General features: G+C 45.8%; 1 protein-coding gene across 1 annotated transcript in view; it reads left to right on the top strand.

Moving 5' to 3' along the window:
• The window catches only part of CSRNP1 (cysteine and serine rich nuclear protein 1), a 36,588-nt gene extending 22,492 nt beyond the window's left edge, over nt 1-14,096 (top strand). Inside the window, exons 2-5 of the mRNA XM_054991490.1 lie at nt 197-374; nt 6,580-6,839; nt 8,857-9,153; nt 10,274-14,096. Of these exons, the coding sequence (XP_054847465.1) occupies nt 206-374; nt 6,580-6,839; nt 8,857-9,153; nt 10,274-11,299 (1,752 nt within the window). The 5' untranslated portion in view covers nt 197-205 and the 3' untranslated portion in view covers nt 11,300-14,096. The remainder of the gene's footprint in view (nt 1-196; nt 375-6,579; nt 6,840-8,856; nt 9,154-10,273) is intronic.
• Nucleotides 14,097-14,813: the final 717 nt, after the last annotated feature.

The following is a 14,813-nucleotide window of genomic DNA, read 5'->3' as shown; positions in this document are numbered from 1 at the left end:
AAAAGATTCATAGCGGTTGAGAAGTTTGAGACACACTCCTCATCCGCCATGGATCTTTTTGTGCCCTAATCGAGGAAGCCCAAAATTTTCTGGAGCATAACTTGAGCACCCAGAGATATCTTCTGGGCTGGCTGCAGCTGAAGGGTGTCTCTAACATGTCTGAATAACACATTGCAATCCTTCCATTCTTTTTCAGTTACTAACCATGGCTGGAGTATTAAAAAGGAAATATGACGAGTTGGAAGACGATGCCCCATATTCCTCCTCCTCTTCCTCCTCCTCCCCTTTCTCCTCTTCTTCTGGCTGGGAATCGGATGAGGAAAACTCCCGTGGAGACATCAAGCCCGGCTCGGTCTTGAATGCTGACTTCACTCGTAAGTATGACAGCGGAGAGCTGCCTTACCCCTCTCTTGTGCAAGCAGACTGTGTGATGCCATGTGGGCAGGGTGGCCTGTGCGGCAGTATGGAAGCTTGTGCTGTCGTGAAGTCACGCACCAAAGTTCTGGAAACCTTGGTAAATCAGGAGCGGTGGTGGTTGTAAGTAGAGAGATGGGCTGGGTAAAGCCAAGGGGAATTTTGAAGTCGAAGACAAAGTGTCTTTGCTGGCTTGACGGTCAATTGCTCATTCATTCATTCATTCATTCATTCATTCATTCAATTTATTTATACCTTGCCCTCCCCACGAATGGGTTCAGGGCAGCTTACAACATCCATGCAATACAGTAAGTTAATCATAAAAACTATAAAATCAGTAGTAGTCTTAGAACAGTCTCTTGACTGGAATATGTAGCTAGCTAAGTTTGGGGAGATGGTAAAAATGTTTCTGAACTGAGCAATTAAGGCTGGGGCTGTGCAGGGAAGAGCCGTGGTTCAGTGATAGAAGATCTACTTTGCACACCAAAGAATGTCAGGTCCATTTGCCGGCATTTCTAGTGAAAAGAATCCGGTAATACGTCTCTGCTTGAGGCCCCAGAGAGCCACTGCCCATAACAACAACAGCAGCAGCAGTAACAACAACAATAACTGTGTTTATATACCACTCTTCTAGACAGATTAGTGCCTCACCCAGAGCAGTGAACAAGTTAGTGTTATTATTATCCCCATAATGCAGCTGGGAAGCTGGGATGAGAGGAGTGGCTGACCCACGGCCACCTTCTGAGCTCATGGCAGTAGTGGGATTCGAACCAGTAGAGTGCTGACAATACTGATCTTGGTAAATAAGTAGTCTAGGCAGTCTCACATATTCATTTGACGTAGTTACTGTGGGTAAGTTTGCTGGTTGATCAGATACAAGTGGGATCTAGTTATGGATGTTCCAGGTTCCTAAGCAAGAGGGCCAGTAAACTAACTTGACATTTTGTAGCTACTCTCAAGTTAAGGCAGAGAGCATCCTGGTTTCCTAGTGACTCATTTTGGGCTTTTCCCTAGAGTCCTACGCAAACGACGCTGGTACTCTGTGCAAATGCGGTCTTCTGCTACCCTTTCAACAAAGGGCAATGGTTTTAATCATGCAATCTTGTGCTGGACCTCTGAGAATATTTTGCTCCTACGGTCCACTTAGCAGCCGTCGGCAAACGTGCGCTACTCTCAAAATGCCTTGGAAATCTTCGCTGTAACAAAAGAGTCTTTCTTTTTGTTTTCTGGCTTTTGTGCGGCAACAATGAACTTTCTGTCTTTCCTGGCTCGTTTGAAAAAAAGAAAAGAAAAGGGGGTTGCAAACAATTTGAGCAAAGACTGTAAAAGCTAAAGCAGAATATTAAAGTGTTCGTGAACAACTTTGTCCTCTTATATTATTCCACCACCACCCCCCAGCTCAGCATTAAATATGCATTTTGATTGAGTGATAGCGTAACATTCCTTTTTATAGGATGGCAGAAATCGGTGTTATCGTGAGCATCTTGGTTCTAGGGCAGGTTCACTTGAGGACAGAAGGCTGAAAATGGCTATAAACGCTCATTGGAGTTGACAGCCACTATAGGCATCTTTGAGGGAGAGACCCCTTTCTGCCCTGGCCTTGCCCCATACTTTTGAACAGCGTGTACTGCATGAGAAGCTTAAAGGCAAAAGCTCAGACTGAAAAAAAAAATCCTTCCTGAATCTTGGTGTCCGGCAACTACTAGCTATCGGGTTATTCCAAACCCCTCTTCTTGGACATTTGCCGTGGATTTCTTCATCTTTTCATGGGCCTCGTTGAAAGAAGTTTCAACAGCAAGTTTCAAGTCCAGTAGCACCTTAAAGGCCAGTGAGATTTCCAGGGTATAAGCTTTCAAGAGTCAAAGCTCTCGTCGGATATCTAAGGGAGATTTGACTCTCAAAAGCTTATACCCTAGAAATCTCGCTGGTCCTTAAAGACTGCAGAACAACGTGGCTCCTCACCTGAAACTATTTTTTTAAATCTATTAGATAGAAGGTGCAAAAAAGACTTATTTATTTGGATTAAGTTAACATTGCAAAAGAAATGGCTTAAGAGCTGCATAGAAGCTCGGTTTTCTATCGTAAGTATTGATGGCTGATTTTTGCAAGATCAGGGTTATGATACCTTTAAAATTATGAGGGCTTGTCATCTTGCCTCGACAAATACTCTTTTTGCCAAAGGTTTGGGGAGGGGGTTAGCACTGGAAACTGGTCACTATAGATACTGCATTTCTAATCCTCTGCTCCCAGATTCCGTAGCAGCTGTTGAGCTCTGCTCCTGTCCCCGGAGAGACGTGGGCCTCATTATTTAATATAAGGAAGAGTTGTGCCAATTTTAAGTAAATGGATTCCAGATCGATCCAGCTAAACCAGCGCAAACGTGTGTCACAGATGCACTTAGATTGGTTTGACCCTTACGTGTCTCCGTTTAATTGAATTCAGTAAATTGCCAACTTAAGCTAAACGGCTGTAAGCTAAGTAGACACCATTATATGGAATGTGTGGGTAGTAAAGCAAGGGAGAACAATTGTTGTTTTATAGCAAAAATGATTTTTTTCCCTCCAGGTTTGATGCTGTTGTAACATATTCTTAATCTTCGCAACAGCACACAGTTTTGTGTCTTTTGGGTTGCTTTTGTGTAATTGAAATAAATAGTTCCGAACCGAGGGTGCTGTAAAAACGTCCTGTACGTTGTCAAGTCCGCAGGCAATCAGCATATTTTGGCGATGTGCAGTTGAGTTGATTTGCATGTCATTTGCATAACCACAGCAGGTGTCAAACCACAGCTGGTGGACATGCTGGGTTTATTTTGTGATGGTTGTTTTGGAATTCAAGGCCCTAAATATGTAAAACTACAACGGGCAAGAAAGGGAATCTGGAGCAGCCGCTGACTTGGCGTTTGATTTGGGAGCCTGTAGCCAGGGCGGTGATCATTTTGGGCACAAGGCAACGTGCAATATCCTGACCCTTTGGTCTTAAAATCTTCAAGTTTTCAGCCATTGTGGCTGTTAAGAATGCCTGTGTTCCCAAGATCCAGAGAAGTTAGCTGTGTTAGTCTGTAGTCGCAAAATAGTAAAGAGTCCAGTGGCACCTTTAAGACTAACAAAAGTTATTGTGGCATAAGCTTTCGAGAACCACCGCTCTCTTTGGCATCTGACCAAGAGAGCTGTGGTTCTCGAAAGCTTATGCTACAATAAAGTTGGTTAGTCTTAAAGATGCTACTGGACTTTTGACTGATCCCCAAATGGCCACTTTTTAGTGGTTTAATTTTTTTAAAACTCTTCTGGCTTTAAATACGAATTCCGATTAGCAGAAGGAGGAAGCAGCCCGTTGCACCAGCAAGATTAACCTCGAAAGGGTTCGAAGCTGCATAAAAACATGTGGCGGGCGCTTTAAGATAAACCAGGCCCCTTGAGCTGGCGGGCGGTGTTTGTACTGGGATCACCTGCCTCGAGATGAACTGGTCTGCAGCTGCTCTCAAATTAGCCCCTGGAGAATAGGCAGTAGATTTGCAGTTTCTCCCAGTGGGCAACGGAGGAAATTTGATGATCGTGTGTTCTCTTGTTCTTCTACAAGCTTCACTCCCCCTCCACCCCCCCCAAACCCTGTTTGGGTGTCTGTCTGCATTCACTTCTTTAAAAAAAAATGTTGTGGCCTGCAAATTCCCTCCCCCCCCCCTTCAAGTTGCTGGGCTGACAACATGCAGAAAGTCACTTGCGATGAATATTTCATGTTACCAATCGCTGTCGTTCCTTTGAGGAACTCGCAGGGGGTACAGCAGCCGCCGCCGCACGGAATGACGCCTCCCCTTGTGCAGAGTTCATCTGTATGTTTCCGGAGCCCGTCTCCAGGTTGAAATCAGCTAGCAAATGAAGGGCATGGGGTATGGAGCCGAATTACCTTGGAATACATGTGGTTAGAAGGGGGGGGGCTGCTTTTTGACAGAGTATAGCGGCCAAGAGCATGAGCCGGGACATCTCGAGGTCAAATCTCAGCTCAACCCATTCACTTTTCATCCAATCTGATGACCTTCTCAGATCTATTTGCGTGATAGGAATCGGATTGACTGGAGGCTTTCTCAGGGACGCTTTGTGCCTTTGAACCACGGTGATTCTTACCAATCCTACGCCCTTCTCTGTTTGAACAACTTGAGTGCTCCGATTGTGCACCTGTTGGTTGCTGGTCATGACCCCCCCCCTTCCTGGGGTTTCAGTTGAAATCTTGCCTTGGCTACAAATCTCCTTTGCCTTTCAGCCTCTGCTCTCTCCGCATCTTCAGGGTAGGCAGTGTTACATAATGGTTAGAGTGTCCAGGACTGGGAGACACAGAGCGGAACCACAAGTGACAAAAGGCATAGGTTGGACACTTGTCAGCATCCCTCAAGTTTTGATGGGAAATGTAGGCCGCTTGGCGGAATGTGGGACAAGTGACAGTTGAAAAGTCCATTGGACAGCAGACACAGAGCCAAGCTGCAAGACCAGGATGCCTACATTTCCCATCAAAACTTGAGGGAAGCTGACAAGTGTCCAACCTGTGCCTTTTGTCACTTGTAGTTCCGCTCACAGTTTCAGGTCCTACTCAGTCATTCAGCTCACTGGGCAGCCGTGGGCCAGTCACACACTCTCAACCTAGCAGGCTTGCCATGTCCACAAGAGGTGGGGGATCCTTCGCTGCTGGGCACGGGGAGGAAATCGATGGGGAAATGGGAGCACAACGAGTGGCATCTCAACTTGTGGGCATCACTCTTTGTGCACCCAGAAGTGATGTCACCACATCTCCGTGGATGCTCTAACATTTGGGCAAAAGCCTATGGTTCAACCATAGAATTTTGCCCAAACGCTAGAGTGTCTTTGGCGATGCGCTGACATCACTTCTGAATGCACTGGGAATGATATCAGCAGATCACTGCTGGCAATATCAGCACATCTCTAGTTGCCTCCCCCCAACCAGGTAAGTCTCCCACCATTTACCAACCTTGTATTGGCAACCATACAGCCTAGCCTATCTCACAAGGATGTTGTGAGGGGAGAGCGGAGGAGTAAACATATATACCGCCTTGAGCTTTTGGGAAGAAAAGTGAGATAAAAGTTTAATAGAGGTGTGCTGGAGTGTATATTTCCAAGGAAGGCCAGATAAGATAATGGTGAGCCCTTTCCATTCCTTCACCAGAGCAAAACCAGGAGTCTGACAGGCAGCAAAGATTTCCACCTTGCCTGATTTACACCGCTGAGGGCCAAGCTACAAGTGACGCCTGACACAGGTTGGACACTTGTCAGCTTCCCTCAAGTTTTGATGGGAAATGTAGGCATCCTGGTCTTGCAGCTTGGCTCTCTGACTGCTGTCCAATGGACTTTTCAACTGTCACTTGTCCCACATTCCGCCAAGCGGCCTACATTTCCCATCAAAACTTGAGGGAAGCTGACAAGTGTCCAACCTGTGTCAGGCGTCACTTGTAGTTTGGCCCTGTGTTTGGTTTCCCTGGGCGTGTGATTTGGGTTTGCTGTTTGCTTATTTTTGGCATAGGTGTGCTCAGTGCAGTTCATATGTTACCAAAAAGGCCTTAACCAGATTCTCCACATGCACCTTCCAATGTACATATTTGCTGCAGTGCATCTTCTTGCAGTAATAATGACAGGTGAGCTGGGAGCTTGCTGTGTGTAGGATAGGGTCTCCCATCTAGCTGAATCCCCCCACCCCCCCACCCCCCCCCCGCTTGTTAGTAATGGATTAGGCCTGAAAATTCTGATTTCATATATTTTGTTTTAGAAAAAATCAAACTTTTGCGCCTCTTGGGCCCAAAGAAAAGATTGAAACCATAAAAAAGTTGTCCCAGGCATCATACTGTCTTCAGGATCCCGTTTCTGCTTCATCCATAGATCCTTTAAAAATCTTTAAAAGTCCAGTAGTGTCTTTAAAACTAACCAACTTTATTGAGGCATAAGCTTTCAAGAACCACAGCTCTCTTCGTCAGATGCATGCATGCATCTGACGAAGAGAGCTGTGGCTCTTGAAAGCTTATGCCTCAATACAGTTGGTTAGTCTTAAAGGTGCTACTGGACTTTTTACTATTTTGCTATTACAGACTAACACAGCTAACTCCTCTGGATTTAAAAATGGTGCAAACGATGGGTGAGGCTTAACCAAGTGTCCTTTTCCTCCCCCCAGCCTCGTCCATCCTGAAAAAGAGCAAGCGCCTCAAGCGGAACACTGTAGAGTTTGACCGCGTCACCGTCTTCTACTTCCAGCGTTGCCAGGGCTTCACCAGTGTACCTAGTCGTGGGGGATGTACCCTGGGCATGGTCAACCAGCACAGCTTCTCCCGGGAGTTCACGCTAGCCGAATTTTCCACGGAACAGGAAGCTGTTCGGCGGGAGAAGCTCAAGGAGCGGTTGAAAGAGGAGAAACTGGAAGCCTTGAAGTGGAAAGTGAGTTGGTTTTGCGGTCGAGTGCAGTTTAGCCAGTGGGGCTTTGGACAAGAAGCACCCCGTCAGTTTAGGGCAAAGTGGTGTCTGGGTTTCTATTAGCTTCTGTGCACAAAATCTTATGCTGGAATAAAATTCATCTGTAAGGAGTCACAAAACCCCTATTTAGACTTCTATTTGAAGGAGTCACAAAACCCCTATTTATAATAATAATAATAATAATAATAATAATAATAATAATAATAATAATAATAATAATAATAGCATTTCTAGACTGCCCTCCCCATCAAACGGGCTCAGGGCGGTGTACCAACATACAATTTGTAACATACAGTTTAAAAACAATAAAAATATAAATAAGCATTAAAACACTATTCCACATACAATAACATTTCTCAATCGGCGGAATAGGCAATGAAATTTCTCGACTGGCGGAATAAATATTAAAATACAGCATTTTAGGCACAGGGCTTGGCTCTTGCATCATGCCCTGCGCCACGCTTAGGAGCTCCTGCATGGGTGGTGGACGGTTTTCAGTGGTATGGCCGGCGAGAGAACAGCCTAGCCCCCACCAAATGCCTGGCGGAACATCTACGTCTTGCAGGCCCGGTGGAAAGATAACAAATCCTGCCAGGCCCTAGTTTCCTCAGACAGAGAGTTCCTCCAGGATGGAAAAGGCCCTGGCTCTGGTAGAGGCCAGTCGGACCTCCCTGGGGCCAGGGACCATCAGCAACTGCTTATTAGCTGATCGAAGCTGATTCCTACATAATATTGACGTTTTGCAACTAAAAATATACAGGAAGCCTAAATTTGCCCGTTCCACTGACAAACGTTGCCCTTGCTCCTTGGTGAGATAATCCATTGTTTTGTAATCTGCTACGGGATGATGGGCGGGGGACTTTTGGTGGTGGCCCTCCGCTCTGACTGGTTCTGCTTGATTGAGCTGCTTGGAAGGGCAGCTGCTGCAAGCAGAAGATCCTAGAAAGTTAGGAGGCTGGGAAAGCAAGTTTGGGGAACAGAACTGAATGAAGGGGAGAGAAGGCCCCCCAAGGGAACAGTTTTGAGATGGGGCAGGAATGAGAATTGACAGAGACGAGAGCCGCCCGTGATCCAGGGCTATGAACGTGGTGCAGAGCTGTAGGTTACAGATTGGTGCAAAGTTAACCAGTCCGTCCTTCTGGCTGCTGACCACTCATCGGGACTGGAAAATTTTTTTAATAGTAGTTCAAAATGTTATGCCTTTGATATAACAACAACAACAACATTCAATTTATATACCGCCCTTCAGGACAACTTAGCGCCCACTCAGAGTGGTTTACAAAGTGTGTTATTATCCTCACAACAATCATCCTTTGAGATGGGGAGCTCGGAGAAGCTGTGACTGACCCAAGGTCACCCAGCTGGCTTCACGCGGCAGAGTGGGGAATCAAACCCGGCTCTCCAGATTAGAGTCCTGCCGCTCTTAACCACTACACGGTGACACAGTGCAAGAGATGACAGGAGGAACAAGCAGTTCTGAAATCGAAACATGTACATCCTTCATATTCTCTTGGCCTAAGCACCCCTGGCCACTTGTGGAACAAGAATAACACTGGCCTTTTAAAAAGAAATCTGGGTCATTAGTGTTGATGCTCATAATTATGTTGAATTATGTTGCATTGGAAATGGCCTGCTCATTATTATTTTTTTATTTGGTCTTGGAGAGCCAATGAGATGTACTGGTGAAAGAATCAGACCCAGACCATGTGTGGGTCTGCCATGGGTGACCTTGGGCCAGTGGCTTCCTCTTAGCCTATTTGACTTCTACTTGCTGTCAGGATAGAACGAGGGTGGGAGAAGCATGTCTGCCCCTCTGAGCTCCATGGAAGGGAAGCACAAAGTCAAAAATGCTGGGTAGCTCGATCCCGTTTGTTATCAGCATAGGGAGGTGGCAGAGGAAACCTTGTTGGTGCTGATCTTCTGTGGTGCTATCATCTCCTCGTTTTTAACACGAGCGTTGTCTTCTGCCTTTCCTAAACAGCTAACTATGAACGGTACAAAAGAGTCTGAGGAGGCCAATCAGTTGACTACAGAAGACATCTCTGACGATGACATTGACCTCAGCAGCGTGGAGCCGGAGGACGGCTTCTTCCTCCAACCTTATCCGGCCAAGAAGAGGCGGGCTCTACTGAAGGCCATGGGCGTCAAGAAGATCGACAAGGAGGAAAAGCGGGAGCTGCACAGCATCCGCCTCTCCCGGGAAGACTGTGGCTGCGACTGCCAGGAATTCTGCGACCCAGAGACGTGTAGCTGCAGCTTGGCAGGCATTAAATGCCAGGTGCGTGACCCACACTGGTGCATTTCATGGAAGGGACTCAAAATGGCAGAATGTGGAGGGTTAGAAGTAGACGCAGTTCAGGCTTTGTAGGCCCAAGGTGTCGAGGTGACCAGGATTTTCCTCTGCCGAATGAATTCCCGTTTCGGTTAGAACCCTGGTAATTCAGCCCTCGCCAGGGCCGCACACCCAGATGGCCTCTCCGTTCTTGTCCCTTTTTGTGCCTGGGATTGCAGTTTGCAAAACAATAAGCTTTTCATATATTCTCCAGGTCATCCTTTTTAAGGCCAATCTTACGGCATTTCCCCCAAGTTAGAAATGAAGGGTGTTAAAGCCAAAACAGATCCACGAGGGGTGTTAAAACCAAAACAGAACCCATGCATTCATAGCTGCGCTCAGCTGAGCTTGGAACTGAGAACTGTTGGCTCGTAGTGTACACTCCTAACCATTGAACCCCTTTGGTTATAAGGCTGTGATACCCCAATTCCATGACTGTAGATCTCAGCCTTGGTACCCGAGTTCTGCATTCTCAGGATACCTAAATTATGCCACTATTTTATACCATTCGAGCTGCTTAACGTTTCCACCACGCTTGGATAGTGTCTGTGCTCCAATTGCAAAACAGTGAGGGAATGGAGCCTCCAGGGACACTTTGTAGAGTTAAGATGGAATGCTTTGAAAGCTGAAGAGGGTTCCTTGTCTTGGCTCTGGAACTTGTTCTCCAGTGGGAAGGGGTCTGCAGTGGATGCCAGCTAAGACATTTAGAAGGAGCACATTTCTTCCACCAGTTTGCCTTGCCTGTTTTTTTTTTTAAATACTATGTTCTGTGACTTAAAAAAAAGAACCCAAACCTTAATTTAAATTTTTTCCCTGTTAACTGCTGCTTTACATAGGCATGTTCCTTGTTTATCAAGAAGCAGTATTTTGCATGTGTCTGGGCCAGCAAACAGCTATCAGACTGTTCTCCCATTCAGTTGAGAGACTCGGGTGTTGAGAGCGCACTCAGTAGCATGCACGTGTGAACTGGCCCTAAGAGACTTGCAGCTTAAAAACAAAGCAGCTTTGTCTAATAACATCCATGTTTCCCCCATGCTTGGCTAACGTCTCATGTCTTTTGCGACAGATGGATCACACGTCGTTTCCTTGTGGCTGCACGAAAGACGGCTGTGGGAACACAGAAGGGCGCATAGAGTTCAACCAGGCCCGAGTGCAGACGCACTTCATCCACACCATCATGAAGTTGGAGCTGGAGAAGAACCAGCAGAGCACCGAGAGAAACATGGAACCTGAGCCACCGTTCCCTGACAGGCTTCATCCATTTGGGTGTCCAGTGGGCAAGGTGGGGTTCGAGGAGCGGACTGCTCCCCTGGCTCCCGCCTTCCAGTTCAACATGGAACTGGAGGCGATCGGTGAGAACAGCTGCAGCAGCGATATGACTGACTCTTCGGTGTCATCCAATCAGAGCGAGGATCTAGAAGAGCCGTATGAGGCTGCCCCGTCAGAGAAGTCACAGTCGGATGTTGATGACGACGGCCTGGCGCGGATACTCCACTTCAGCGATTCCGATGTGGAAGAGGGGAGCAGTGCTAGCAGCGGCTGCCAGGATAACTTGAGCTCTTTCCACCCGACCGACTTCTTCAGCGCGGATGTTGAAGGCCACTGTGTTGCCGACACCGCCGTGAAACTCAGCACCGGTAGTGGTTTGAGCCACTTGTCCAACCTCACGGAATGTTTGGATGAAAATGCCAACCAGGGTGCCAGCGGTTTTCTAGAGGAAACCTCTGCAGGAGCGCTGTGTGGAGGTCCCTCTTGCTGTGCGCCATCCACAGCCGAGCAGTGTCCCAAGAACTACATGGACTTGAGCCTCTCCTCGGATTCATTGGATTTCTTCCAGTCGTTCTCGGACTACAACTTGGGACCCCTTTATAACTCCTTAAAGGAGTACGAGAACCTTGACAATTTCTCAGCATTGCAGTTCCAGCTGCCAAACTTCCCCAGCATGCCCCAAGCAGGGGATCCAGGCAGCTGCTTTCTCGAATCCTTGATCGGCTTGTCGGAATCTGTCCCAGAAACCCCAGCACCTTTTACAGACAATCAGCTTTTAGAGGATGCTATGAAGTCATCGCTAATGGAGACTGTGAAGGTTTAATTTTGATTGGGGAAGCCCTTTGGAAACTTTTTAAGTGCTTGATAAATAAGCAGGCTTTCCCACAAGAGGAGGAAATGCTACCGAGAACTTTCTAAGCAAGTAAATACCAGTTGGTTCCTTTTTCTGACACTTTGAAATTCTGCAGTTACAATCAGTTTTCTTACTGTTTGTGCAAAAACTCCACCTTTTCATGGCAAAGAGGAAGACAGCTTTGCAAATCAGAATTTACCTATGTTTTGTATATGGGGACAGGGAAACTTTTTGAGAAATATTCTTATGTTTAATGTTGTGGTCATCCACAAAGCACCTTCTGCAAACGTTTATGACGTTGGCAGGCAATTCCTCAAATTACTTTGGGATTTATATATATATATATATTTATTGTGAAAATTATTTGCTTGAGAGCTAACTCTCGCTTAAATGAGAAAACGTTTACAGAAAAAAAAATCCATACGCTATTATATTCAGAACCATTTTTCCTTCCTATTTATTGCAAATTTCCCCAATTTTAAATAGCCACGGAAGCTTGAACTATGTGTGAAACCTTTATTTAAATTGGTAATACCTCAGATGTATTATGTGTACAATCATATTTTTGCATAATATATCTGTATTTATTTATTTGTTACTTTTTCGTGCAAGGGTTTCTCAAGGGCCGGAAGGTGAAAAATAGGTTTTTAGTTGCGCCAATCCTAAAAATGCATTTGTGATGGGTGGTTTTCTTTAGATGGTCAGAAAACACTTTCTGTCCTTAAATAACATTTCCAAGGCCTGGGTCTGCACTAACACACAACCTTGTTTCACCGCTTTGTGGCTTCCTCAAGGGAAGAGTTGTAACCATACAAAGGGACTGAGCGGTCTGTTTGGGAGATTCGCTTGCCCTCCTCCTCTTAGGAGAGTCACGGGGGTTCCTTAGAGAGACGCAGTTAAATTGGTTGGAAACCAGTTTAGTTTTCCAGTTTGCTGTGATTCAATTTCCAGTAGCAACAGTGCTGTGCTCCACCCCACTTGAAGATTTGCTCGTGAAAATCAGGCAGTACAATGAGTGGGGAGAGTGGGGGACGAAAGCAAGCCCACTGTGTGTGCCAGAAATGTTTGCGAGTGCAGGACTATCGGATGGAGCAAAGCAGAAAGGGAGTGGCTTGCACATCTTCTGTGAAAGGAGACAAGAGTGGATGTTGCTATTATGTAAAGTAAGAAAAGTCTTCTTGATAGCTACAAGACTTTTAAAGGAAGGTATTGTAAAAATATGGGATGTCCATAATTCTGCTGAAGACTAATATACCCTAATCTATTGAAGGGAGAGGAATCGTATGAGCTATTTAAAGGAAGGGGAGAAAGTCAAATTGTTTTTGTAAATTATGTTCTAATTTATTTAATTTCCTTAAGGATTTGGCCATGAAACCTTTGCCGAGCTGATCTATTACAGTGCCTGAATATGCAAAGGAACCTTTTTGCAGTTAAGGCTGCCATTTGGAATGGGCAGAGCAACCTAAACTTTTTATATCCATGTCCACTGTGCTCGTAGGCTTGGTGTCGAGCTGGCTGCCTGTGCAACCACTAATCCAATGTGAAGCCAGCCAGTTTGACTGTCTGCGATGCTGATGGGGGGGAGCATGGAGAAACACCAAGTGTTTGTGTAAATATTTTGCCCCTCACTTTCCATGCCCCTCACTTTCCCAGTAAAGGAGCTCCATCTAGCAAAGTTGTCTTCTTAGTAAATTACTCACACGAAAATGAATAATTCGGACACGAATAATTTGGCTTGTTTCGAAAGCGACTGTTCACTTTGGCATGTCCAAGAGGAAAGAAGACAAAGGTGAGCAGATTCTTCAGTGATGGCTGGGCTTTTGTTTACCCCTTCTGCTGGTGATTGTCACTTTCTGATAGGCTCCACCCAGTGGGTGGCACCACTCAGACTGGGACTATCCTCTGTTCTGCATACAGATTATAGCACCCTTTGAATTGGATATGGCTAGCCACTGGACATCAGCCAAAATATGGCAGAGGGAAGTGGCATGATTGGGCTATGTAATCTGTGGCTGGGTGCATGCCACCCATTGTACATTGCCCACCGTCTGTCTAGGGACCTCTTAAGACAGCTAGATATGTACTTCGGTCAGACTGAATGCATGGCATGATGTGGCCGTTTCTATATAATCTTTTATAGTGGGGGTGCAACCTGCATTTGAATAGTACACAAGTGCCTATACCAGCAGTACCAATATGCATTCGCCAGTCAGGAAAATCAAGCAGCTTAAAAAAAAAAATTGAAAAATGAAGTTCTTTTACATGATGCCATAACTGAGCAACAACCAAACAGGATCAGAAAATACAGCTTCATTGGAAGGGGCATTGGTGCACGTGGATTGGCGCGTTCATGTCCAAATGGCTGAATATGTGCCGGATAAATGATCCGTTTGATAATCCGGTGGCATGTTGACTGCCCTCTTCAAATCCCATCCCAAGTTCATTCAGAGAAGGGGTGGTTCTGGAATGCAGCTAGGCAAAGTCATTTGAAATGCTTCCTGACTGAAGAATTGGAAACTCGGGTGCTTCATTTCAAAGTTTTGCTCAATTCTTTCTTCAGTTCATTGGAGCTTCTGCAGATGTGCCATTAGTATCCACGTGGGCCGTTTCCGCACTGCTTACCAGCCACAGAACATTGTGCGAAGCTCCTGGAACAACAGCATCTTCCTGATGCAATTTTGCGTGTTTTCACACTGCTTACCAGCCACGGAACATTGTGCGAAGCTCCTGGAACGACAGCGTCTTCCTGATGCAATTTGGCGCGAGAATTGCTGTTCTCGTGCGAAATCGTGCCAGGAAGACACTGTCATTCCGGGAGCTTCGCGCAATGTTCTGAGGCCGGTAAGCAGTGCGAAGACGGCCATGGTATCCTCTTTGCTCAATAAAATACAGTACCCTCACATATTAAAAAATGCATTTTCCTTTTTCTTGCCTCCTATAAAGTACCATTCTCAGAAATTATCTCCGAGCTGGAAACCATCAGGTTTTCACACACACATAAATTTGGTCCAAAGTGTTTGTTGGTATTCTGCCATCTATGGAATTTCCTTAGTAGGAGAGAGCAAATATTGTGCTATTTTGACAGATCAACAACAGAGTCCTGTAATGCAGTTGTTGGTTGCAGCTGTGATTTAGAGATTAAGAACCACTGGGGGTTGCTTCATTAACAAGTTGGCGCTTTCACCTCTTGGAAATCGGAAGAGCTGTCCTTTGACCTCCAGAGGTTGACAAGATGCCTGGAATTCCTTCCACACTGAAATGCTTAGGGGGGGTATCACATCATCCCATCTATGCAAAGTCTTTTTTTAAAATAAAAGAACAAAACTTGGCAGCTAGTGAAAATGTCTGCAGTACAACGTAAAACCCAATGCAAAAGGATGTTCCCGCTACCCGTGAGTCACACCGTGCGGCTATAATTGTGGGCCGACAGAACATTATTTGTTTAACTTTTTAAAAATCCCACAGTTTTTAAAAAAAATAATTG

The sequence above is a fragment of the Eublepharis macularius genome, chromosome 11, assembly GCF_028583425.1.
Source record: "Eublepharis macularius isolate TG4126 chromosome 11, MPM_Emac_v1.0, whole genome shotgun sequence".
Classification (NCBI taxonomy): domain Eukaryota; kingdom Metazoa; phylum Chordata; class Lepidosauria; order Squamata; family Eublepharidae; genus Eublepharis; species Eublepharis macularius.
Note: the sequence above shows the minus strand (reverse complement) of the source record. Positions and strands in the feature narration are given on the sequence as shown.